This window comes from Schistocerca americana, chromosome 4 (genome assembly GCF_021461395.2).
Source record: "Schistocerca americana isolate TAMUIC-IGC-003095 chromosome 4, iqSchAmer2.1, whole genome shotgun sequence".
Lineage (NCBI taxonomy): Eukaryota > Metazoa > Arthropoda > Insecta > Orthoptera > Acrididae > Schistocerca > Schistocerca americana.
The window spans coordinates 793,030,662-793,057,394 of record NC_060122.1 but is presented as its reverse complement, the minus strand read 5'-3'; the positions used below and the strand labels follow the sequence as shown (position 1 = coordinate 793,057,394).

At 39.2% G+C, this 26,733-nt stretch overlaps 2 protein-coding genes across 5 annotated transcripts in view; one reads left to right on the top strand and one right to left on the bottom strand.

Annotated features, from left to right (window-relative positions):
• The window catches only part of LOC124612739 (ADP-ribosylation factor 6), a 120,978-nt gene extending 105,725 nt beyond the window's left edge, over positions 1-15,253 (bottom strand). The window contains exon 1 of one of the 3 annotated variants that reach the window (XM_047141117.1): positions 15,176-15,253. The gene's annotated coding sequence lies outside the window, so the exon portion shown is untranslated. Of the gene's footprint in view, positions 1-14,631; positions 14,785-15,135 lie in introns of those variants that run through there. The other 2 variants (XM_047141118.1, XM_047141119.1) reach the window with 2 other exon arrangements.
• The window catches only part of LOC124612737 (trans-1,2-dihydrobenzene-1,2-diol dehydrogenase-like), a 110,333-nt gene continuing 98,763 nt past the window's right edge, over positions 15,164-26,733 (top strand). The window contains exon 1 of one of the 2 annotated variants that reach the window (XM_047141115.1): positions 15,164-15,253. In XM_047141115.1, coding sequence (XP_046997071.1) covers positions 15,197-15,253 — 57 coding nt within the window. In that variant the 5' untranslated portion in view covers positions 15,164-15,196. Of the gene's footprint in view, positions 15,254-15,280; positions 15,406-26,733 lie in introns of those variants that run through there. The other variant, XM_047141116.1, reaches the window with a different exon arrangement.

Here is a 26,733-nt window from a genome sequence, read left to right as displayed (position 1 = left end):
ACCATTGAAATCGAGATTACGATTTGCTTTTGTAAGCCGTTCGTAACTCATGTCACGTGATCTCGCCAGCCGATGACAGCGGATATTCAGAGTATAGGACATGTGATGTAGTCAGCCAATAGCAAAGTCAGTGTTAAGTAGCGCGCCAAACAGGGAAAGTTAATAGTTTAAATTAATATACATAGTGTTGTTGCAAGAAAAGAAAAGCTTTCACATAAAATACTGGTCTCAAGCTACAAGAGAAGCTAAGCTTTCGCATATACTGTTGATCTTTTTTGCGCGTATTACACTTTAAGAGATATCATACAAATGTGCCTGTAAAATTTTTAATAATGACATAAATGTCTGATGTTAAGGGTTCGAAATGCTTCTAAATGGCTCGTCATCAGACAGCTGATTTTTAAATGAGAGTCAAACGCTTTGTGATTTAATAAATTCACGGTCCATTCTTGTACGTAGTTCAACTTACGTAAAAGGATATTTATTTTGAAAGTAACGTTTTTCGAACCACCAATCGTAATATTTTCCCGCGACCTGTTACATAGGTTCGTTTCAGCAGTTGCCAGAGAGCTCAGGTAACAGGCGACACCGCGCTTGGGTAGATATCATGACGTAGGAAGCCCGTATGTACGTACGTGTAAAAGATCATCAATGAAAGATGATACTGCAAGAGCATCGGAATTTCGTGAACCATATTAAAATGTGCACATTTAAAGTGCATACTTAAAGGCACACTCGTATGTCCAGATTCCCAATGAAATACCGTAGACCCCGACCTGATATTAAGCTTTTAAGTGTGGTTTTCTGGATGTAAATTTTCTTGGAGCACCAGTACTGCATTATATCATGTTTGGTTCTTTATCATGGCATAATGCCATACTTGCTAGAAAATGAAAACGTGCACATGAAATGCAGCGAACAGATGAAACTACCCAGTACTGTGGAATTAAACATTTCTTTTCAAATACATTGACTGCCTCTGCGGAAAAGGTTAGCAAAAGTCAAATTTTTTAGCAAACAGACAAAAATAACTTCATTGTTCCGCAAGGCGATTAGTGCTTGACTGTCAGGAAGGTGGAAATAAAATCAAATCTGAAACTAATGACATATTTCGGCCTTTAGTAATTATGTGAATGTGTTTTAATTCACTTGATAGCTCCCGGCCACGGATATCCGTTTTGTTTTCATTTGACGTGAGAGTAAACGAAGGGGAAATAGCAAAATCACTGAACGTAAACACGGGTCACGTGGAGACTAACCACTATAGCTCAGATTGCTCTGCGCATCAGCCCCGGATCTACGACATTTGAGAACCGGGTCAATACTAAAAAAATCGAATTTTCAAAATATGTTCATCTTGTAGCGCACATCTTTCTGAAAAGTCTGAAACATAAAACGTATGTATTCGAGGAAATGTAAGACATATTAAACTTCCTGGCAGATTCTGTAAGACATTATTTGGTCTTAAGTATGCCCAAGTGCAGTTCCATGCCTCTTCATAAAGCATTTTTCTACCGCACGTCCAAACTATATTCAGGAGAGTGGAAATTGAAATGTCCTGTGGTGCCTCTCCTGCTCCCAGTCGGCCGGTTTGACAGCCTGCCTCTCTTAAAAAAAAAAATCTCGCAATTAATAGCGGATGGGATTATTTGTAAACGAGAGAACAAGAACTCTTCGGAATATCTGAACTCTTCATTGCCCATTAGTTAATAACTTGCTGTTTTGTGTGACATAAAATTAAATATAGGATATATAAAACCAGTACTGACAAGAGATAAGCAAGAAATTACACATTTCTTCACACCTTAGCTCCTAGCATTTTTTTCTCTCTAATCTTGCTAAAGCTTTACATGGCGCGTTTTCCTTTCTGTGAAAGAATCTTTTACCTCAAAGTTTGTCAAACGTTTTGCTACATGGAAAATCGAAATGTAGTTATCTAATACTGAAAAAGCTGTTAATACAAACAATACCCAAGACTGGTGTGGTTTCTCGATCTGATTACGACTATTTTGTCACTGTCTGCTAGATAAAACAAAATAGGCCTTTCTAATACGGCAGCAATTTTATAACACACCAAATAAACGAGACTGTTTTGGCACAAATGGTCATTTTTAAAACACGACAGAATATAATCCAATAAGTATCAATATCAAATGCCTATTAGGCCTACTCCAAGCAAAAAGCTTTATGTTAGGAAGTAGTTTCACGTTTCATTCATATGCACCAGCTTCTCTAGCATGAGATCGAAAACTAGTATTACGAAATTTTTATATAAATTTGGAATTGTCTTATTCTCCCATAATTTGTGTGATGTCCCCGTTTCTTCTCCTTCCTCGTTTTAACAAACAATCTTGTCATCACCAATTCTGTAGCTATTGCTGCTATTGTTCGCCGATTAACTTCACTAACCCTGCCAGAATTACAGGTTTAGTTATCACGCGATTACTTTCCGGTTAGACGTTATTAGGCGTTCGAACAACACGTTTTCCTCGTTACTCCCATAATAGAACTTAAGCGGCTGGTAGCCGGGGACTGTACTACTGGTCCTTACTAGTGTAGCGATCTGGCCAAACATTTTCTGTCAAAACTTCATTTTCTTAGACACACCGAGATCTTTCTTACCTGTTATTCCTGTCAGTCGTTTATTTCCATTCTGATAGTCTGAATCTATGGATTTCGTTAGTAATTATAACAACGCTGATCATTCGCACACCCAATCAGCCACATAATCAGACAGCGATTGCCATTCATCCATTCGGCTTCACTCCACTCAGCTCGTATAGCCCCGTCCCCTTTTGTCTGTGGAAAGTTTATTTCTAGATGCGACGAGGATTCTCCTGACAGAGACATCACGTACACTATGCATGCATTCAAATGTCAGCTTATGATTCATTCAGAAATCAACTTAAAATGTGTTCAAAAATGTTCAAAAACCAACAGAGAAGCGTTTCAAAATCATATGACTAATTGATGGGCAAACGTGCGCTGGATGCTAGGTGCTTTGTGTAACAAGTTTTTTTTCCTCAAGAATATGAATTTGGCGCCCCCTTTTCCCGGTAGTATCTAGCTGCTTGCTGCGACTGCTTGCACAGCCAACAGCCACAATCCTGTTGACAGAAGCGGGAGAATCTACTACTCAAACGTGACTACTGCGCATGCGCATGAGCCCGCGCGTTAACTGCTGAAACAAATCGAATGTAAACAGTTGCGACTTCACGCTCATTGGAGGCAATTTGTTGTTATGAAGCACTGCATAGTCTTCCTAAAGCCTTTGACACATTTTCAATTGGCAGACGCTTGCATGAGCACTTGTGTCGTCGTCGTATATGGCGCATTTCCTTTGCTATTTAAGTTATTTTCGTTTTTTTCTCTCGTTTGTTTTATTGTTGAAGTATTATTCTGCAGTAGCGGGATACAGTAATATCCTTTGTTAGTGTGTCGGTTCTTACTAGTCAAAATTACAAAAATTTAACTGAAAACTAAAACAATGAAAAATTCCCGGAATTCTAAAGATATCCCGGGTTTTTCCCGGTTTTCTCCCGGATGAAAAAAATCCCGGTTGTCCCGGGTCGTAGACACACACACACACACACACACACACACACACACACACACACACACACATTAAAACCACTTGCATAATTTTCATTTAACAGTGAATTACAGTTGGTGACTGTCAACTCATACAAATACCTGGTTGCAACAATTAGGAGAGATATGAAATGGAATGATCACAGTCCAGTCGTGGGTAAAGCAGATGGTACATTTTGGTCTACTGATTGAATACTGGGGAAGTGCAATCAGTCTACAAAGGAGACTGCTAACAAATCACTTGTGCGACCTTTCCTAGATTATTGCTCAAATGTGTGGGACACATACAAAATAGGACTAGCAGGGCATATTTATGTATACAGATAATGGCAGCACAAATAGTTCAAAAAATGGCTCTGAGCACTATGGGACTCAACTGCTGAGGTCATTAGTCCCCTAGAACTTAGAACTAGTTAAACCTAACTAACCTAAGGACATCACAAACATCCATGCCCGAGGCAGGATTCGAACCTGCGACCGTAGCGGTCTTGCGGTTCCAGACTGCAGCGCCTTTAACCGCACGGCCACTTCGGCCGGCTAGCACAAATAGTCACAGATTTATTTGATCTGAGGAAGAGTGTCACAGAATTGCTGAAGAAGCTGAAATGGCATACTCTTGAAGATAAGACAAACTATCCTGACAAAGCCTATTTACAAAACTTCAAAAAACAGCATTAAACGAAGAACTTGGAAATATCTATGAGCCCCTATGTATCACTCCTGTAGGGATCACAAGGACAAGATTAGATTAATTACAGCATGCACAGAGGAATTTAAATACTCATTCTTCCCACACTCCATATGTGAATGAAATCGGGGAGAAAGTACTAATAACTGGTACAGTGCTTCACAGTGGTTTGCACGGTACTGATGCTCATGTAGACAAAAAACAAATGACCATTTGAACAAGAAAGTCTAGTAAACAGGGGCTCTAAAAGACAAACCGTAAGAGCTATGAGCACTTCATCTTCAATACTGTGAAACAAATCTCGTCTAATGCAAGCTCTTTGCTTTCATATTTTGAGAAGTGGAGGTACACACCAAAACTGGACAAAAAATGTCCGGTAAACATTGGCTGTAAACCACATAACAGTCATAACTTACAAGCTATGACTAGTTCATCTACTACAAACCAAAACCGGACAAAAAATGTCTGGTAAACATTGGCTGTAAACCACATAACAGTCATAACTTACAAGCTATGACTAGTTCATCTACTGAACAAGTGCTTATAGCCCATAAGGTATGCATTTTATAGTCCATGTTTACTACACTTTTTGCTTTGACCAATCATTCCTGTCACATCTGTGAATACCAACCATTCCTCCTGTGTATGTTCAGTATGTCTCAGCATGTTGGTGTTTGTTCAGAACGTTGGTTTGATGTTATCCACCAGAGCTCCATGAAACCTTTACTTATGAGAAAGAATTGTCATTTTGCATGTTTGTTTAGTCTTGCGCCACTGTACCGAAATGGTGATGTAATGGGTGTCCTGATATGTAATTACGGTATAAAAGACAAAGTCATCTGCGTAGTTTTAATCCTTCCTGCAATCTCTTGACTTTTTTCCTTAATAAACCTGTAGAATGTATACTAAATCTTTAATGTGTCAGATTTTTTTTCACCGACTGGCCGTTTTCAACTGTTTAATGACCTCGAGGTCATGCAGTTTTCGATGGATAGCTACAAGATCTTATCTACATTCAGTCAAAACTTCTCAGCTCCTAGATCTTGCAATTTGTGCTGTGTGTTAACTTCCAGTTACATTTAAAAAATTGTTACAATCTTCAATGTGTTAATAGCTTCTGGCACTAACAGTGGCAAGTGTTTGCTAATATAGAAATTTTCATGCTGTTTCTATTCCTTCTCTCACCCTCAACTTCCACAGAGCATTGTAATGTTTATACAGACATCATCTGCAGATACTGCTCTGAAAGCAACCATTCCAAGACAGGTGTTTGCTTTGTCATTACCTGCAAATATAATACACTGGTGTCCAAAATTAAAGCAACAAATGGAAATTTTGCAACGTTGCATTTATTTTCCTACAAAACAGTATGAACAGTGGTTAGTATAGTACAAACAATGAAAAGAATGCAGAACATAAACAACTGCATCATGCATAACGGTAGACAAAATGTTCATTTTTGTCCAACTTAATGGATTTGCGCGCGCGCGCGCACACACACACACACACACACACACACACACACACACACACACACACACACACCTGGTTAATGTGTTCAGTATGGGTTGTGATCACATCTGGCACCAATACAGGCCTGACAATTATGGGACATGCTGTGAGTGATGTCATCAATCTCATGTTGGGGCAGTAACACCCATTCTTCCTGCAGAGCTGCTTACAAATCTTGGAGAGTGGTTGGTGGATGCTGAGGTGATGCAAGCCATCTCCCTAGTGCACACCAGACATCCTCTATGGGATTCAAATCGGGAGAGCAAGCAGGTTATGACATATCAATATCTTCTGTTTCCAAAAAATCAACCACCTGTGCTCTATGAGGTCAAGCATTATCATCCATCAATATGAAGTATGGACCCACAGTACTTCGCAATAATCATGTGTGAGATCCCAAGATCTCTTCATGGTACAATGAAGCAGTCAAATCTTACTGATTCTCCTGTACAATTCCATGAAGGGGTGTTCAAGTGGTCAACACAATCCCTGTCCACACCATTAGGGAGCTGCCTCAATATCGGTCTTTTTCCACAATGTTTGGGTCTCAAAATAGTGTTCCACATGCCCTCCAGAGGTGAATCTGTTGGGAATCAATCTCCAGACCAATCAGGACTCATCTGTAAAAAGAACATTGGCCCACTGTTTGACTGTCTATGTGACATGTTGACGGCCTTGCTCTAGACGTTCCCTTCTCTGAAGACATATCAGAGGCAAACAGACAGCAGGTCTCTATCAATAAAGGCCACACTACTGAAACCTTCTGTACACCTTTTGCCTCGATACTCCATGGGATGCTGTGAGGTCAGATGTCAGTTGCAGTGCAGTAGTAAGGCAGTACCACATGCCCTTACAGCCAAATAACGGTCCACTCTTTCTGATGTAACACGTTGTCGAGCCTGTCCTGGTCTCTGGGATATGGTTTTGGTCTCCATAAACTGTCGTCTCATCCAAGTAACAACAGAATGATTCACATTAAGCCATCAGGCCATATCAGTTTGTGATTTTCCTGCTTCCATTCTTCCTGTAGCCCTCCACAGCAAAGTGCCTGTAGGCATCTTCTTCGTGCCATACTGACTGTGTACAAATTGACTGTGGATGTGGGACTACCCTGCAAACACTACTTCGCTTTACAGGAGCCCTGGCATCATTGCTGGCAAGATTGTCTGTTGATCGGACTGCCATCTTCCGTGCAGAACACGATCTTCACGACATCTGTTGACAATCTGCACCAGTGTATTTCCCATATCCCTGTGCCAATAGTAATTTCACATATTGTGTGTTTTCTTAATAACAAAGGCTTAAGCATAACTGAAATATCACAGGACACAGGCAGAACTGTACAGCTGTTGTTACTGCCATTTGCCATGTAGCTGTTGATCCAAACATCCTCCTGCATCATATCCAATCTACTTTAACAGGTTTTAGTAACTTATGTATATGATGACTGAGTGCACTAAAATAACTAATGCAACATAGGAAATTTCAAATTTCTCTTCCATCTCCCCCCTCTGGTTTGGAGCCATTAGTCCCTCCATCTGTTAAGTGGCAAAACAGGAGCACACAAGTGTGTATGTATTTTAGCACAAAACAGTATACGTCTGAAAGCTAGTGAACTCTTCCGTCCTGTTTATGTGACAGTCGGCGACTCCATACCTCTATTATTCAGTGAGTCTTACAATACCTCTAAAGTTCATTTTATGCCAACTACTTTTGAGAAAAAGTGTTATATTAAGCCAGTGACATATGGCATGGAAGTACAACACTGTTTATCACTAATAGGAATCTGCCACACTTCAGGCAAAAACCTTTACCACTTTCTATTTAAAATATTGAAAGTTTCAATACATTCCAGAAATTCAACTTCAGTGTAACAGATACAGATTTACTATCTACAGTGACATGTGAAAATCTGTGTCAGACTGGGACTCAAAACCAGATTCCCTGCTTATTGCGAGCAATCGCATTACCACTTAGGTACCCATATACATTCCCCGGACTGACCCAAACATTCACACATCACATACCTATCTGTTTTTCCTTGTGTTGTTGTGGTCTTCAGTCCAAAGACTGGTTTCATGCAGCTCTACAAGCTACTCTATCCTGTGCAAGCCTCCTCATCCCTGAATAACTAGTGCAATTTACATCATTCTGAATCTGCTTATTGTATTCATCTCCTTGTCTCCTCCTACACTTTTTTGCCCCTAACACTTCCCTCTAACACTAAAGTGGTGACCCCTTTATGTCTCAGAATATGAACTATCAACCAATTCCTTGTTCTGGCACATTGTGGCCACAAATTTCGTTTTTCCCCTGTTCTATTCAGTACCTCCTCATTAGCCACATGATCTACCCACTTCTCACAGTTTATTATGTGGGTAAATGACTTAATAATCTGTCAGAAAAGTAAATTGGTGTATGACATGGAAGTCTGCATCAGTCCAGGGAGGACACTGGGATAACCTAAGTACCCGGCAATTGCTCACAATAAACAGGAAATCTGGTTTCATTTCTGGAATATCTTTCAATATTTGAAATTGCAGTTCATCGTCAAATGTAAATATAAAACAATTACAATTTTAAGAAAATTTAATATGCCCAAAATGTTGTCCGCTTTGTAAAAATTCTGCTGTCAATAATTAACTGCCACACGAACTGTCATGTAGTCTGAAAAACTATGATTACATCAATTGGTCAATTGTACAAACTTTATAGCTTTGATGAAAATATTGTGCATTTACTGTATTTGAAATACGTAACTCATCCACAACTTGCAGTTTCCAAATAAAAATAATAATAATAATAATAATAATTAAAATTTGTCCTTCAGATTGGTATCGGAAGAAGCTTCCATACACATCATGGACTGCAAAAGAAAAGGTTAGGCTTTTAGCACCCATTCAACCAGGGAGCCATAAGAAAATGCCAACTTAGAACAACAAAGAAATGGAAGAAAATTGAGGTCAAGAGGAATGTTCAATACAAGTCGTCAGTTTTGGCCATACACGCATTGTTAATGGCTGCTGTCATGTCACCATTTGGTGCATATATTCACAGTTTTGCTGATACTTGGCAAGGCTAACAATTGCGGTGTTAAAACACCCTGGTGACAAACTGATACATAGCTTAACCTGTTTGAAAACAATTGCCCATAACATCACATTATTGTGATCCTATTTTTTACAGAGTTTGTCGCATGTTTCCTATGTCACTGGTCACAGCCAACGACTTCTATCAAACATTCCTCTATATACAAAAATTGATAGTGCCCTATTTAAGGAAACACACCAACATTCAGGTGGGCGAGTTAGGAATCACAGAAATCCAAATGTGAATGCCTGGACCCTAACTTTTCTATATTATAGCTCACTCAGGCACACAATAATAATGGTGGCACTGACACCTTCCTGTGTCATAATCTTTAAACATACTCCAATCTGAAACACAATTACTGATCTTTAATATCTCTTAAATAGTAAGTGATACCAATTAGTACAATAAATTATGTGGCAGACGACTTTCTCCACATACATTCTTGATAGACGTTACATACTGGAGCACCCTTGTATTTTCCATAGTTTATTTACAATGTATGTACATAATATACATCATAAACTCTGCCCATTATCTGATATCCTGTTTTCTGAATTTATCTAGCAGTTTTCGTTGTTATGAGAAAAAGCGTGTTGAACATGACAAAGTCCATTTAAATATGGAGAAAATTTACACATTAAGCTATGTTATAGGTCAATCTGGAACAGCAACCTTTAATTGCCATTCACAATCTTAATCTAGACATAAGGCTTTGCTACGTAGATGAGACTAGATTAATACTTGTTCCATAGATCATGAATACAACACTTTGTAATGATGCGGAAGCTTTCAGCTTAACAAAAGGTTTCTGTACATGACAATGTTCAATTTATTTTCTAATAGTTGTAAATTTTCTAATTAATACCTAAAAATTCATCTATTGAGTAGAAAGAGTGGTGATTCAGAAATTCTTTTAATTTTTTTTAAATGTTGGTTGGCTATCTGTCAGGCTTTTGATGCTACTTGGTAAGTGACAAAAGACTTTTGTGGCATCATAATTCACCCTTTTCTGTGCCAAGATTAGATTTAACCCAGTAGAGTGCAGATCAGTGTTTCTCTTTGTGTTATAGCTATGCACATTGCTATTGATTTTGAATTTGGATGGGTTATTAATACCAAATTGAGTAAGTGAATACGTAACTGTGAATTTAGTGAAGCTACTGTGAATTTCCCTAGTTCCTTAAATAAATATCTGCAAGGTGATCTTGGGTGGGTGCCAGCTATTACTCTGATTGCATGCTTTTGTCCAATGAATACTTCTTTCCTTAATGATGAGTTACTCCAAAATATTATGCCACACAAAAGCAGTGACTGAAAATAGGCATATAAGTTAATCTACTAATATGTTTATCGCCAAAATTTTCCAATAACTCTAATAGCGTAAGTAGCTGAACACAAACCTTTTAGCAGATCACTGCTTCCAACTCAATCTCTCATCAACACATACAACCAAAAATTTTGAATATTCTTCCTTAGCTGCAGATTTTCTGTTCGAAGTCTTTTTTATGAACGATGTTATGCCATTGCATTTTGCATATGGACTGTTAAGATAAGATAGATAGTTACATGTTCCATTGATCAATCTCACGGTAACCATTATGATGTGGAATGTGTCTTATGCAACAAGGGGACAAGGTACTGGCAGAAGTAAAGGTGTGAGGACGGGGCGCGAGTCGTGCTTGGGTAGCTCAGTTGGTAGAGCACATGCCCGTGAAAGGCAAAGGTCCCGAGTTCGAGTCTCGGTCCGGCACACAGTTTTAATCTGCCAGGAAGTTTCATATCAGCGCACACTCCGCTGCAATGTGAAAATGTCATTCTGGACACCTAATGTTATTTCACTCCAGTTAGATGAGGTGGGAAATTTCCTTAAATCACTTGCACCACACAAGGAAGCTTTTTGCTTCCTGTTCTGTAGATCTGACTTAAGCCACTCATATGCTGTTCCATTTATATCATAGAACTGTAATTTCTGTGGCATGTCATTGTTCACACAATCAAACTCTTTGGATAAGTCACTGAAAAGTCCTATTGGTGACATTTTACTGATTAAAGGCTATTATGTTGGTAGTGAAACTGTCTATTGCTATCTCAGTGGAACAGCATGTTTGAAATCCAAACTGTGATTTACTAAGTATCCCATTACTGTTGTGATGGCTAACCACTCTTAGTACATTACATTCTCAACGATTTTTGAAAATGCTGTAGCCAAGGATACTGGTTGGTAATTATTGACATCTGCAGTGCCCCTTTCTTGTAGACACACTTGACAACAGCATATTTTAACCTGTCTGGGAAAATACCTTAAGTTAGTGATGCATTACTGATGTGACTCAGAACATTAGCTGTAACTGCTCCACATTGTTTTAATAACTTGTTAGAGATGTCATCTACTCCAACAGAACATTTATTTTTCAAAGATTTAATTATTTTTCTTATTTCACAAGAGGTTGTTAGATGAAAATTAATCTGATTAGGATTTCTCAAAACTGATTCTTCCATACACTGCTTGGCTTCGTTTTTTTTAACCATACACACCAATTTTTTCCCCTACTCTTAAGAAATGGTTGTTAAATACATTAGTTAGTTGTGTACTGTTGGTTAAGATGGTCTCATTCTCTTTAACAGTAATACTACCTACCCCAGTGGTTACTTTTCCTGTGTCTCTTCTAACAGAATTCCATACTGATATACATATTTTTTGATTTTCTGACAACTTCTGTCAGCACGTTACAATAATTTTTATAGTATGAAATTACTTCTGGGTCTTTACTAAATTATTGCTGCCTCATACAATTTTCTTTTCCTTTCTTAGACACTTTAATAGCTGTAGTGATCCAAGGTTTCTTTGAAAACTGTTTGGTGTTACATTTAGTAAGTTTTGTAAGTTAATCAGTTGTGCATCATGGGCTGATAATCCATTGGCAACTCCTCCTTTACCCATGCTAAATCTGCAAGCTTAAGATGCTAAATTATACCTATTTATACCAACACTTTCCATCCTCATAGTTATGTGGTGTTCAGACAGACAAAGTATATCAATCTCATTCTCATTTTTGAAATAATTTAAACACACTAACAGCTCATCTACTTCATGTTTTATTACCCTGATATTTTGATAAAGTAAACTGATAATACGCTTAGCTTTATCCCTATTTACTCTACAAGGAGCTTCTTTTATTCTATTTTTCTTGATCACTGTCCATCTGGACTTTGGCTTTAACGTAAAAAAATTGTCTGTCTGGTCCCATAACCACAGGGATCATCCCTTGTGTGACTGTGGCCCCTCTTACAGTATCTGCTAATAGGGACACTAACTTATCTTTCCCCTTCCTATTTGGGAGCAGATCACATGTAGTGTATCCCCACCTTTTTTTGCTGGTGCCTGGAGCATCCTGTTATGCTTAGTGTTAACATGCCTTCCAGCAGTGTTTATCCAGGGCTGATCATGGCACTGAAAGACCTCCACAAACCCCACATCTGTGTGCCCAGTTTCTGCTCCCATTTTGTCCAGGTTAGTCCTAATACTGTATCTTGGATTCATAGCCAGGCTGTTTCCTGCAACTATAATTACCTGAGCTTCCTTCTCCAAGTCCCTGCATAGCTGACCAAAGTTTTCTGTCACCTGGCTGATGCTAGCACTTGGTTTCACAAAAATCGTGACCTGGCTTCACCTAACTTCTCCTGAAGCTGTTGGCCTACACCCCACCTATGACTGCTACCTAGAAACAGAATTCTTCTTTTCCTATCCTGATTTGATCAAAACCTATCTTTTCTTTAAGCTAATATTCTGCTTCAACCTATATTCATCTATATCCGAATGAGGCCCTCCTGCACTACTTCAGACAGCAAGCCAAACTGATTTACTAACAGATTTTCTAAAGTTTTTCCAACAGTTTCCCCTTTTCACTCTTTGCTTGTTACCTTTTCCCAGCACCACATCTCTTTTTCTTCCCTTAGCCTACATAATTCCAAATTTGCATTTTCTAATTCAACCTTAAGGGCACAAATCTTTGCCTCTTGTTCAGAGATTTTTCTGTCCTTTCTACATAAACTACACTGGCATGGAAGAACCTCATTCTCTACCCCTGTTTTCTTGCCCCTGCATTCACCCCAAATGAAACTATAACCTACAGTCTACACAGAACACCAACTCCTCCAGATTTTGGCAACCACCACATTTGTCACACATGGTTTGATAGAAAAATTTACACAAAAGTAGAGAACAACTTGGCACAAGATCACTGAAGTTTCATAGCCTGTACTAATATGTAATTAAACACTAATGTAAACAAACTTTTAAACTTACTTTTGAAAGTTCGAATTAACTACTTAAACTCTGTATGACAGACACTAATTAATTTAACTTTGAACTGCTAAGTCTAGAGAGAGAGAGAGAGAGAGAGAGAGAGAGAGAGAGAGAGAGAGAAAAAACGACTTATTGACCTTTATGAAATACCTTCTTTTCGATCTAAATATGCTCAGAAAAGTGGAAACTTCACTAGATAGCCTATCGAAGATGCAAGAAATTAGGGCTCATATGGAGACTTTTAGACAATGGTTTTTCCTCGCTCTATTTTCAAGTGAAATAGGTGAGGAAGTGACAGGCAGTGATACAAGGCACCCTCCACTATGCACTGTGTGAACGGTTTATTTCAACCTTCTGCACATTTCCAGTTAAACATGAGTTAAACCATTAGTGCAAAGTCCTTCTTGTATCACAATACTGAAGCTTATCAAGAAGAATTTCATGATTTACACAATCAAAAGCCTTAGAGAGCTCACAAAAAAATCCCAATGGACGATGTTCAGTTATTCGTAGCAGTCCCAATGGGCAATGTTCAGTTATCTGTATCAGTCTGTTGCCACAGGCAGAGATTGTGAGGAGGGGGGTGGGGGGGGGGGGGAGGGGAGGAGGAGGGACATCCAATCTCATAGCTCTACCAATATTTGTTTTCAAATCATACAGTAACGGGGCCTATATTAGATGAATTACGTAAGGCTACCTTAATTTTTTTTTAAACAAAATCTATTAAATGACGGTAGGCTAAATACCTACTGAAGAGCACCCACACATAGTACATAAATACATGTACCATATTTACATGCTACGTATAACAAATGATATAAAATATTCATTAGCCATTTAACCAACAATGTGGGATGACTAGACCCTTAAATGCATTGTCAGTGTCTGAGAAGACTCCTACGATCTGATCTAGGAGTCTGCCCAGACAATCTGATGCTTTAGTAAACAATATACAACTGCTGTTCTTACATGCAAGCATGCTGACAGAAGTATTAATTTGAAATCTGCCAGTGACTGCAGTGAGGTTTCAATAGCATCCCTAAAATTTAGAATGATTATTTTCCAAAATAATTAACGTTCATTCTTCTCTATCCCCTCTCTCCCTTCCCAACCTGCGTCAGTGTTATTTTCTGCTATACAAATATTTGTATCCTATTATTGAGCAATCACTGATTCAAAAATAGGACCGAACTGATTTTTTTTTTTTTTATCGACTTCTACTGTGTTCTTGCTGTGAGTTTCTTTTTTGAACATTATTCTCTTTCCTACTATTTTCGTCCATGCAGTGGAACATACAGAAAAGTTATCGGAATTAAGTTTTCATTTAATGTATTTTAACGTCATTCTAACGCAAATAACAATTGTTAACTACTAAGTATGGATCTAAAATGTGTTCACATTTTGTTTTTACAAGTGATAATTTAATGAGCTGCATACTTACAGTATTATATCTGCGAAAGGAGCGAAGCCACTGTCATATTGCCAAAAATATGATGGGCGGGAACCAAAACCCGGTCACCGTACGTGGCGTCTTTACATGTTTTCCCTACGCTGCTTCTTCACAGTATCTGCATGAACAGCCTACCTCAACCACTGACGTTAAATTTCACTTTAGAGCAGAATATACTGTGGGGCAACGACAAATCATCTCGCAAACACGTAGGTTAGTTGTTATCCAACCAGCTGTACACTGAATATTTTTGTTATATTTTTCAAGAGAGTCACACTTTAAGGGAGCAACGCTCAGTGAATTATAAGGTTTCAGTTTCACAGTATTCATTCCAACTCCGAAGAGTTAAAATTTTGAACAAGGAGCACGGCTAGGTATTTCTTTATTCCAGATCATGGCGGTCACATAACGGAAAATGAATCACTCTGCCACAAACTCTGGAGTCCACACAATTCGCACTTTAAAGTGAAACTATGATTTACTTAGTAAACTTACGGTCAACTCCATGACTTCGAGATGAGCAGCGAGATCTTACCTCTAGACATTTACAGGTCGGATGACCATTGAACCGCTAACACCCTCATATCAAAACACTTCCTTCTCTGAATATAAGGTAACATCTCTGCTGCTCAGTGCTAATTACAAAGATAAGCTTATCATCACACAGGACAGGACAGAAAGTGTTGTGGACTCCAACGTTGTAAGTCGGCGAAGGACCTTAGGGAAAATTTATTGTATTATCTGCAAACAACTTTTATTTTAAGGGTGAGCATACAAACAAGAACGCAGCGTCGCGTTAGACTCGTTAGCCATACTTCAAGGAGATGGCAGTCCATAAACAGCGTTAACCAATAGCCACTTCCACTGTCTAGTGGAGGTGAAACGAATAACAAATATATTTTGTGTAACCATGCTTTTGAAATAAAATTAAAGTTTTTGGTCGGTTACTGAATTTACATTTGGCTGCACGCTCCGCTTGTACATATATTGAACTGCTACTTTCCAAGAACACAACATTAATGCAGTGATTTCTGTGATGTTTCTACACATATCACACATTCAGTCTCCCAGGTATTTGGGAGATGATGATAATATGAAAATTAATTAGTAAATATTATTCACTAGATACCCATTTAGTGAATGAAATTGTCTTTGGGTTACAAACTTCATCCCAATTGAACTTATCAGTTACTTGTATGTTACATTGGCTCACCTTATTCATTTTAAAGCTTTGTCAACTAATATTGCTGTTTTAATTCTGCTCAGTATATAGTTTTAAAAACCTAGACAGTGTTTACATATTGCTATGATAAGAATACTGTGTGCAATATTTGCATAGAGTCTTTTATTTTTTCAGTCATGCAGTAGGCCTGCTAAATAAATTGCTTACAGTAACTATCACAAAACACAATTTACTACATTTTGTTGTTAATTTTATTCATTTTGGTTAACTGTAGCACCTTTATCATCATCAAAAAGAACTTTCTACTCCTATTTCTCCATTTCTTAAAACATGGGAAATCAGTCACATGTAGCAGTAAGTACTCATGAGTCTCGATCACATTTACTGGAATACGGTTGCAATTTCTTTAGATGTAAATAAGGAAACATTACTTTGTCCATTCCTTTTCTTAAATATAAAGTAAACCTGTAATACGTTGCTCTGTAGTCCCCAAAAAATGTAACTTCTTTAAGAGAATGCTTTGATTTGTGTAATGACATGCCTTGCATGGAGCTACTGAGAAATCTCAACTGTTGATCTTATGTAGTTTGTGGATGTGTCAATAGATGTTCCAGTAAAAAATGTAAGACAGCCATCTGTGGTATGTAACATCAATTTCAACCACCATCTCCGGCAGCTGTGGTCGGAGAGCATTTGTGCATGAGGTGTGCTTGCTTATGTGAATGACTGTGGGGGTTTCCTTTTCTGAAAGAGGCTTTGGCTGAAAGCTAAATGTGTAACAGTCTTTTCGTTGAGCTTGTCTGCAACACAACATGGCATCTTTATAGTGAGTAACAATCTATCCTTCTCCTTATGTTGTTAATGTTCCAGCCTGGAGCTTCCATTGTTTAACATCAATTTCAGGGTAGTCGAATATGTTGTCATATTTTATGCCACTGGTACTTTTAATTAAAATGTTTCCTTGAGTATATGTGATGTTAAGTGTCATTACCATGTTTTTAAACCAAATGCCAGATTTATGTGATTTATGCTGAGGTCATATTTAATAGTGTATGAACCATTGTTCTACAAGGATTATAAAACTGCTCATGTATTGGACAGTCCCACAATATCAGTTACTCAGTTAGGCCTGTGATTTAGAATTCTTAGTTAGCTGTGAGAGTGAAATTTATAGGAGTTGGACTACAACACACAGTTACAAAGTGGGATAGTGCAGTGGTAAAAACCCTACAGTTGCAGTTCAAAGCGCAGTTCAATGATACACATTTAGATTTTCTGAGTTTGCCCCGTTTCTCTTGATGCCAAAGCAGAATTATTCCTGTGAGAAGAATGTTCCTCATTTCCTTCCCTGCCTTGTCTCTATAGGGATTTGCTTTGACCCTTAAAGATGTTGTAATCGGCAGTACGTTAAAATAAAATCGTCTTTCCTTCCTTCAACATTTAGTACCAAATGATAGTCCTCTGAATCAATTGCATTGTTGAGGAAGTGTTATGCATTTATTGTGGATGGTACAATCATTTAAGTATAAAGTGGTTTCTTGTGATGACTTATGGCAAATAAATTTAGACTAGTTCTGCAAGGTTCGCAGAAGAGCGTCTGTGAAGTTCAGAAGGTAGGAGGTGAGGTACTGTCAGAATTGAAGCTGTGAGGGTGGGTCATGAGTCGTACTCGGATAGCTCAGATGGTAGAGCACTTGCCTGCGAAAGGCAAAGGTCCCCAAGTTTGAGTCTCGGTCCAGCACACAGCCAGGAAGTTTCATATCAGCACACGCTCTGCTACAGAGTGAAAATCTCATTCTACTCATTTCTGAGCCAAAAATACCCTTTGCGAATGGGAAATGTTGCCACAGAATATAATGCTTCAAGTCATAAGCAAATCAAAATCCACAAAGTAGACTAGGCCCTAATTTTCTTGTTGGACTATCACTTGTTGAAGGTAACTATACCAGCATTCACTTTTTGAACAATTTCCTGAACTTGCAAGATAGCTTACCATCTACATTGGAACACCTCGGGATTCAGCCTGTTTGGACTCACTTATCATGTCCTGTTTTGTGTTATCAAAATATATGTGTGTGTGTGTGTGTGTGTGTGTGTGTGTGTGTGTGTGTGTGTGTGTGTCTGTTGTTGTTGAAGGTCCATTGTCGAAAGCTTTAATTGTGAGAGTCTTTTTGTTGTGCTTATCTGCAACTCAGCATCTCCACTACGTGGTGAGTAGCAGCTTCCCATCTCATAATATTGTTACAGTCCATTCTGGGTTTTCCATTGTTTGATTTTCACTTTTCATTATGGTGTTCAGCTCCCTCAGCAATTCTGTTTTTGTCTCATCAATGGCAGTAAAACAACAGCCTTTCACGGTTTTCTTCAACCTTGGAATGGAAAGGAGTTGCAGGTGCCATGTCCAGTGAATTTGCTGGCTGAGGCAACTGAAAAAAAAAAAAAAAAAAAAAAAAAAAAACCATGAACAAGCATTGAGATGTGGGCGAGAATGTTATTGTGGTGTAATTTCCTCGAGTGGTTTTACCACAGTTCTGTCTTTGGATTGCTTCATGTGAATGGCACTTAACTTCCAGATAGCATTTCTAATTGACCATAGGGCCAGAACTCATGATGCTTTATCCCATTACTTTCGAAGAAAACGGTGAGAAGAACCTTCACATGTGATCAAACTTTTCAATTATTTTTAGTATTGGCTCTTCAGGCAGTTACTGTTGGAGCAGTTGGGCCTTGGTTTCAACGCCGTACCCATATACTCATATTTTATCGCCTGTTATAACCTTCCTTAAAAGTCCTGAATATTTGTCACTTTCATTCAGCAATTCCTGAGCAATGTCCTCATGACATTGTTTTTGGTCGAAATACAACAATTTCGGAGCAGACTTTGCTGTAACGCATTTCATGCCAGAAACATTAAAAAAAATTGGTTTTCAAGAGCCAAAGCATATCCCAACATCATCAGAAATCTCTCTGATGATGCTTTTCTTATTTTCCAGAACCATTTTGTTTATTTCTTCCACATTGCCATCAATAATTGGTGTGCTAGGGTGTCCAGGGCAGTCGTCATCTTCAGTGTCTTCTCAACCATCGTTAAAATGGTTATACGATTCATAAACTCTTGTCTTACTGATAGCAGATTCACCAAAATCCACAGCCAACATTTTGAATTCAGTGCTACACTTTTTATTCCATTATTCAAGCGAAATTTAATGTGAATGCTTTGATCCATCTTTTTCAAAAGTAGAAATTTGCTGAGCACTCAAACATATTTAACGTTTTCAGCTGTCAACAATAAACTAAATACTGAGAACAGCTGAAAATCAGGGAAATGTGTGCATACAAGATAAAAAAATATTGATGTATAATAAAAATCCCATTATTTTTTGATAACACCTCATATAGCATTTTCCCCAGTAAGTGAAATCACTTCTAAAATCAAACTGTATCTTTGACAGAAAATTATTTGAACTGAAATGGTGAATTACTTTCTTATATACATCCCTTTCATTAACTTTTGCAAATACTGATGGCGTAGAAATAGGTACAGTGTATAATTATGTACATTATGCCTTTTTACTTTTTTTATAAAAGTGGTTTCACTGTTGTGTATTTTAGTCATTCAGGAAGCTGACCATTCCTATAGTAAAAAATTGCAAATGTGGCCAAGCATAGAGCTAAAGTATGCAGTGCAGTGCTTTAGTATCCTGCTAGATACTCTATGATGTCCATGAGTGTCCTTAGTCTTCAGTAATTTAATTATTGACTCTAATCTCCTGCTTTTCATTATCACAGAGAGGTATTTCAGACAGTGGACTTGGAAACCAATTTGTGGTTTTTTTTCTCTGCATCAGAGCAACCATCACCTTACACATAAGGTTTAACAAATCATCATAAACATAAAATTACATCAGAATAATATTAAAAGATAACCTCATCTTCCAGCAAACAGGCATCAGGAAGACAATATATTCTCACAATATTATGGAAAGGAAAGTTGCTACTCACCATATAGCAGGGAAGCTGAGTCGCAGACAGGCACAACAAAGAGTGTCACAATATAAGCTTTCGGCCAAAAAGGCATTTGTAGAAAATAGACGACACACGCGCGCGCCCACACACACACACTCACACACACACACACACACACACACACACACACACACAAAACAGCCTCTGGCAGCTGAAGCCACAATGCAAGCAACAACAGCAGTGCATGATGGGAGTGGTAACTGGGTGGGGAGGGGGAGGGAGAGTAGGGTAGGGGTGTGGGACAGTGAAATGCTGCTGGAGAGCTTGAAAGGATGAGGTGGAGAAAGGGTAGGGAATCCAGGTGCAGTCGGGTCGGGAGATTAGATGGAGGGGAGGGGGGGGGGGGGGGAGGTTGTGGAAAAGGAGAAAAGTAAAAAGGCCGGGTGCATTGGTGAAATGAGGGCTGTTTGGTTCAGGAATGGGATCAGGGAAGGGCTGGATGGGTGAGGAAACTAACGAAGGTTGACACCAGGAGAGTTATGGGAATGTAGGATATATTGTAGGGAGAGTTCCCACCTGTGCAGTTGTGAAAGGCTGGTGTTGATGGAAAGGATTCATAAGGCACAGGCTGTGAAGCAGCCATTGAAATGAAGGATGACTTGTTGGGCAGCATGCTCAGCAACAGGGCGGTCCACCTGTTTCTTGGCCACAGTTTGTCATTGGCCATTCATGCAAAAAGACAGCTTGTTCGTTGTCATGCCCACATAGAATGCAGCACAATGGTTGCAGCTTAGCTTTTATATTATGTGACTGGTTTCACAAGTAGCCTTGCATTTGATGGGATAGGTGATGTTTGTGACCAGACTGGAGTAGGTGGTGGTGAGTGGATGTATGGAATAGGTCTTGAATCTAGGGCTATTACAGGGATAGTGGGCACATTTCAGGGCATGACAAGAGATAGTCGAAACCGTGGTGGAGAATGTAATTCAGTTGCTTCAGTCCTGGGTACTGAGTTACAGGGGGAGTGCTCCTCTGTGGCCAGACAGTGAGACTTTGCAAGGTTGTGGGAGATCAGATAGATAAGACTCGGGAGGTTTGTTTCTGTACAAAGTTAGGAGGATAAATACGATCTGTGAAGGCCTCAAGGGGACCCTCGGTATATTTTGAGAGGGACCTCTCGTCACTGCAGATGTGGTGACCATGGGTGCTAGGATGTATGGAAGGGACTTCTTGTTATGGAACAGGTGGCAGCTGTCAGAGTGGAGGTATTGCTGGTGGTTAGTAGGTTTGATATGGACAGGGATACTGATGTAGCCATCTTTGAGGTGGATGTCAACATGTAGGAAGATGGATTGTTGGATTGAGCAGGACCAGGTGAAGCAAATGGGGGAAAAGCTGTTGAGGTTCTGGACGAATGTGGATATGATGCCCTCAACCTTGATCCAGATTGCAGAGATGTCATCAGTGAATCTGGACCAGGTGAAGCGTTTAGGATTTTGGGTGTTTGGGAAGACACAAGCAGACATATTTTGTCTGCTTGTGTCTGTATGTGTGGATGGATATGTGCGTGTGTGCGAGTGTATACCTGTCCTTTTTTCCCCCTGAGGTAAGTCTTTCCGCTCCCGGGATTGGAATGACTCCTTACCCTCTCCCTTAAAACCCACTTCCTTTCGTCTTCCCCTCTCCTTCCCTCTTTCCTGATGAGGCAACAGTTTGTTGCGAAAGCTTGAATTTTGTGTGTATGTTTGTGTTTGTTTGTGTGTCTATCGACCTGCCAGCGCTTTTGTTCGGTAAGTCACCTCATCTTTGTTTTTTTTTTTTATATATATATATATGTGTGTGTGTGTGTGTGTGTGTGTGTGTGTGTGTGTGTGTGTGTGTGTGTGTGAGCAAGCGCGCGCGCGCGTGGGTGGTGTATACAAATACTAATGGATTCTTGTTCCTAATGGTGATTCTGTGAATTGTACTGTTGCGTGAAAGGGAGGTATAACATTTTTGACAAATTCAGTAGAGAATAAATAGTGAGTATTGAGAAGGATTTGTTAGCATAATCAGTTCTTTGACGGGACAGTCTTGAGTTTACACAACTAATTTGCATTACACGCTTTCGAACTTGGAAAACTTTAGGTTATCTTCTAGAGCAACTCAAAATATGATACTGTATGTGATTATGGAATGGAAGTAAGCAAAACATGTCAACTTTTTAAAAAAGTATTTTTGTGTCATTTGCATGCAACACAATTTGCATTGCAGATATTTATGTAGTCCGCACCTTACTGAATTTATTATTGGGTCACAAGACAAGAATCTAATGCTGTTGACATCTGCATACTCTATGTGACTACTAGGTGGAAAGCTCTTGCAGGTTTTGAACTGAAAACAGATTTTTTTTGAATTTTATGACAACAATAGGGTAGAAATCTTTTGTTAATGATCACAAAAAATTTAATTAACATCTCTTTCTAAAACTGTAATAAATTTACTATTTATTACAACGCTTATGTCGTGTATACAAAACACACAAAATCGGTAGTGACACTGATGAAAGATAGTTAACACATTGAAGAAACAGTAAAGACCTTGAGATTTGCCAAATGTGGGGTACAGGTGTATCTACTTTCCAGTTGCATGTGGACTGGCAGCTTAATGGGAAACACTTTTCTGTTGACTCCGTGTGTTTCCTATTACAGAAGTGTGACTTGAACCACTGCATAGAATTTTGTATGTTACTATAATAATCTTATTTTTCTTTAAATAACGCCATGATTTCACATAGTGTACTGCATGCTTGTAATTTACTATCTAAAAAATTAAGTGTATTTTCACTATATTGTGTAAATGAACTTTTTCAACTTCGGATCTATTTAAAATTCCAAACAATATATTACTTGTAGTCAGATGGTTAAGAAGCCATTTCTGTTTTCAAACATTGTAGAGAGTACTTGTAAAAGTAGAAGTAGGTGAAGTTTTAATGATATTTCTCTGTCCCATAAGCTCAGCATATTTTATCCAATTGGAAAATGTTTCACTACAAAATTGTTGAGGCTTTTGTGGCCACTTCATGTTGTGTTGGGACTTGTTTGCTGTAGTGAGGGAATCCAGTCTCTGTTTATATTGAGAATTTCCTCTTCATGTTAAAACTGTTATTTTGTTTGTGAATTTCAGTGACCTTTCTGAAAAAAGGGCACTTTAGTTCTTCTCTACAACGAGAAATTGTATATAAAGGAATTTTACTAGATGGATGTTTTATTGTGTGCTTTGCCATCGCCAGTTTCTCCATTTGTTCCAACCCAAAATGCCATTTATGTTCGACAATCCCATTTTCAATGGATCATCCGGTCTTTCCAACATAGACTTTTACATATATGCTGTACATTAATGATGCTGTGTGTATGTCGTATCATCCTTCACCGATCTGAGACACTCTCTGATCTTTGTAGTCAGTTTAACCCAGTTGTTTCTGTCACATTGGGATGTACAGCATAAAGGCTGTGCCCGACATTTCTTCTACTGACATATCGCTACTTATTCCTCACCAACGAAGATTTCGTCTTTGTAGCTGTACCCTACTAATTTGCGTGGAGACATAATGAAAAATGGAGTGATTACTTCCTAAGACATGTGAACACTCTCTATGTCAGCATTAAATTTAATTGACAGCTACCCTTTCTGGATGTGCTATAGATGAGAAAAAATGAGAACATGCACCATTGCATGTATCAGAAACCAACGCACAGACTGATACCAGCACAAACTTTCAAATCATCACCCGAGCCAGGTAACATGTCTGACTAGTATGCTACGGGGATCCAGTCCGAGACTCCTATGGTCGTCAGGAGAGAACCGAGTGGGATGCGGTAGTGAGGACCTAGTTATGCTCAAGAGCATCAAGAAAACAGTACTAGGAAAACATAATTGGCAATAACGCATTTATTATGCAATAGTACAGGATTGTTTTCCAAAGTGCTGCGCCTCAGCTGGGCTGGTGGAGCAGTGCATCGTCAGTGGCAGAGGGCATCGTCAGTGGCAGAGGGCGGGCGTGCGCTCAACTTGCAGTGCTGCCAGCACAGCAAAGCATCAGGCGGTGGCTATTATGTCGCAGGGTCGCTGTTGACCCAGGGACTCCAGCTGTCTCCAGCTTTACATATCGCTCTCCAAAGTGCACTCGTTGATGTTGAAAATTTGCACTGTGTAGTCAGGCCCCATTTCCACATGAAGTACTCACTGGCTTGAAGGCGGTGGCCTTTAGCTGCTGTTTAGGAGACAGGAGCTGACAGCACCAGTGTCTGCCACAGGAACAGATTGAGCAGCAGCAATGCCATCCACCCACCCCCTGGAAGGTGGATGGTCAGTGTCCAGGTCAGACAGGTCAAGCCTCCATCAGGTCTGCATGGTGATGACAGCCTCGGTAATGTTGGCCTCTGTGCCCCATCATTGTTCCCTCGGATGTTGACAGTACGGTTGGCAGCAACAGCGTCCTTCCCAGTGGGCTTGTGATTTCTTAGACAATCGGAGACAGCTAGGCGTACTGAGGGTTGGCCTCAATAGCCTTCCCTCTCACTGTATAGCTGCATCTGACACAAGGGATGAGACTATACACTGGGTAATCAACACTGAGCAATCAGACATTTGTTAAGACGTGTGGGATATTTATGTTGGTGCTTCCAGTGCACTCTGTGGCGGTGGGGATGGCTGTGACATCGTGTGTCCTGGTTTCCCATCACTGTTGCTCTTCTAATGACTTAAGACTTTCTCACCTTCACCTTTCAGAGGTGCTCTTCTGCTGCCGTAGCATCTGAATACTTATTGTTGCTCTATTAGCCTTTGTTACAACACTCTGCTTTGCCACTATTTTGTGATGGTATTTCTTGTCTTCCACGATGTCATTATGTGTCGGTTGCAGACTTGGGCACTAGATCATTCCCCTGGGCTGCAATAGTTCTGTGTTTGCCGCAACTTTCTCAGCATTTCTCCCTAGCTGGCAGTCTATTAGTCATTGACATGTGTGATTCGGCTTCCTGCAGCTGCCAAGGTAGAATTTGGATGAATTTTTGATGTCCACTGGGGAGACAATCCTGATGCGTAACATCTACCCCTTCCTTCAAAAGATATGTCTCAAAGTTTTAGCTTGGAGTTCCAATAATAATCTCATCCTACACATTTTGAAACAGTAGTTACACATTATCCAACTTTAATTATTCTTTCATTACCATAATGCTAATTTACATGATTTTCAGCAGTTAATGTATTGAAGCGATAATGTAGATCTTTGCAGAAGTTTTTCTTTATGCACTAATACAGTTATTCATATACTTATAAGTTCATTTACTAGTTTACGCATAATTCTCTTAATGTGTCTGAGCTTTATTTACAAACCAGTCAATGGATATTTGATGCACAAGTAAATCAGTGCAGTGCACTGACTTTCATTAAAACAGAAGCAGGTTACACAAATCACAATCAGAACCACTACAGCACTGGTAGATGTCCCACTTATAGTTGTGATACTATGTTGTTGTCTGTTGTGGTGTTCCTATATGTGCTGAAACATTTGTATCTTTTTCAATTCTTCCTTTTTGTATTACTACTTGTTCGTCTAGTGAGCTTAGAATGTCTGGATTCAGGGTACTATGTAGGAAGATTAAGTTTTGGATAGGCAGCGCACCTAGTGGCTTCTTGGGCTGGTACAACACTTCAGTGTGATTGTGTGTAGCTGGTAGATGAAATGCTGTACTACTAAGTCACAACTTGTACTGTTTGTTATTATTCTGCTCTCCCATAATTCCACTCTTTTCATATCTGTTGGTTTCCTGTGTTCGTAACTGTTTACTATGACCCCTTCTGATGAAAAAGCTGACTAGGCCAGTGGGTCCTACTCTCTGGAAATGTGGATATGGCATTAACAGTTCCCTTTGACATTCACTTGCTGCAGTTTTTCCCACAAATAACTGGACCTCGCATGTCTGAACACCACGTGTCATCCTACATGGGCAGATTGCAACACTTTCCCTCTGGCATCTCTGTAGGTCTTCCAATGACATTAGAGTGTAACCACCTCTTTGCTGTGAAATTATTAATACGTCTTTGGTCTGTACCTGTACCCATTTTGGTATGTGACCTGAGAGAAAGGAAACTTTATCACTATCCCCCCGCCCTTCAGAAGGCGCGAGTACTCAGAAAAAACTGTACCCTTTATACAAAACAACATTGTGTTGATCCCTCTATAATGAAAAATAAAAAAAACACAATGCAATATAGGCAAACAACAATTTCAAATCTTATGTACTGACATGGCCTAAGGGCTTCGGGCATTTTAGACATGCCCTGGTCATCAGCCTTCTGCTTCTTCTTTGTTCCATAAGGCTTCACATTCTGTACCATAGATGCTGCTGGTATTGTGACAGTGCTTTCACAGCTCCCTTAAAATATTTAATACATCCCATGTGAATAATCAAAGTGTTCATTGGCACCTGTATTTTAACGCAGATGGGTGACTTCATTTCCATTACTTAACGTGGTCCAGGACATTGCATCAAGAATTTCTTAGTTGTGCTTTTTGGTGTATATGGGTTTGTTACTAATACCCATTGGTCAATCCTGTACCGTGGTAACTTCTCTACATGTTGACCTATCTGCTCTTGTCATTGTAAGGCTTTTGTATTTGCACGTTTTACTTGTTGCCGAATGTCTCGCAGTTTCTTATCAAACATTTTTACTGATACAAGCTTCAGCTTAATCACTTCGAAAGATGGAGGTATTTGCCTCCCATATATTATTACCTCATACGGTGAAAGACCAGTAACTGTATGAACTTTAGAATTGTATATGGTGGTTAGAAAATTTAAATATATGTCCTAATTTTCACGATTACTGCCAAAGTAATAGCTCAACATCTTCGAAATCCTGGGATGAACTCACCATTCTCCCATTGGCTTGAGGGTGGA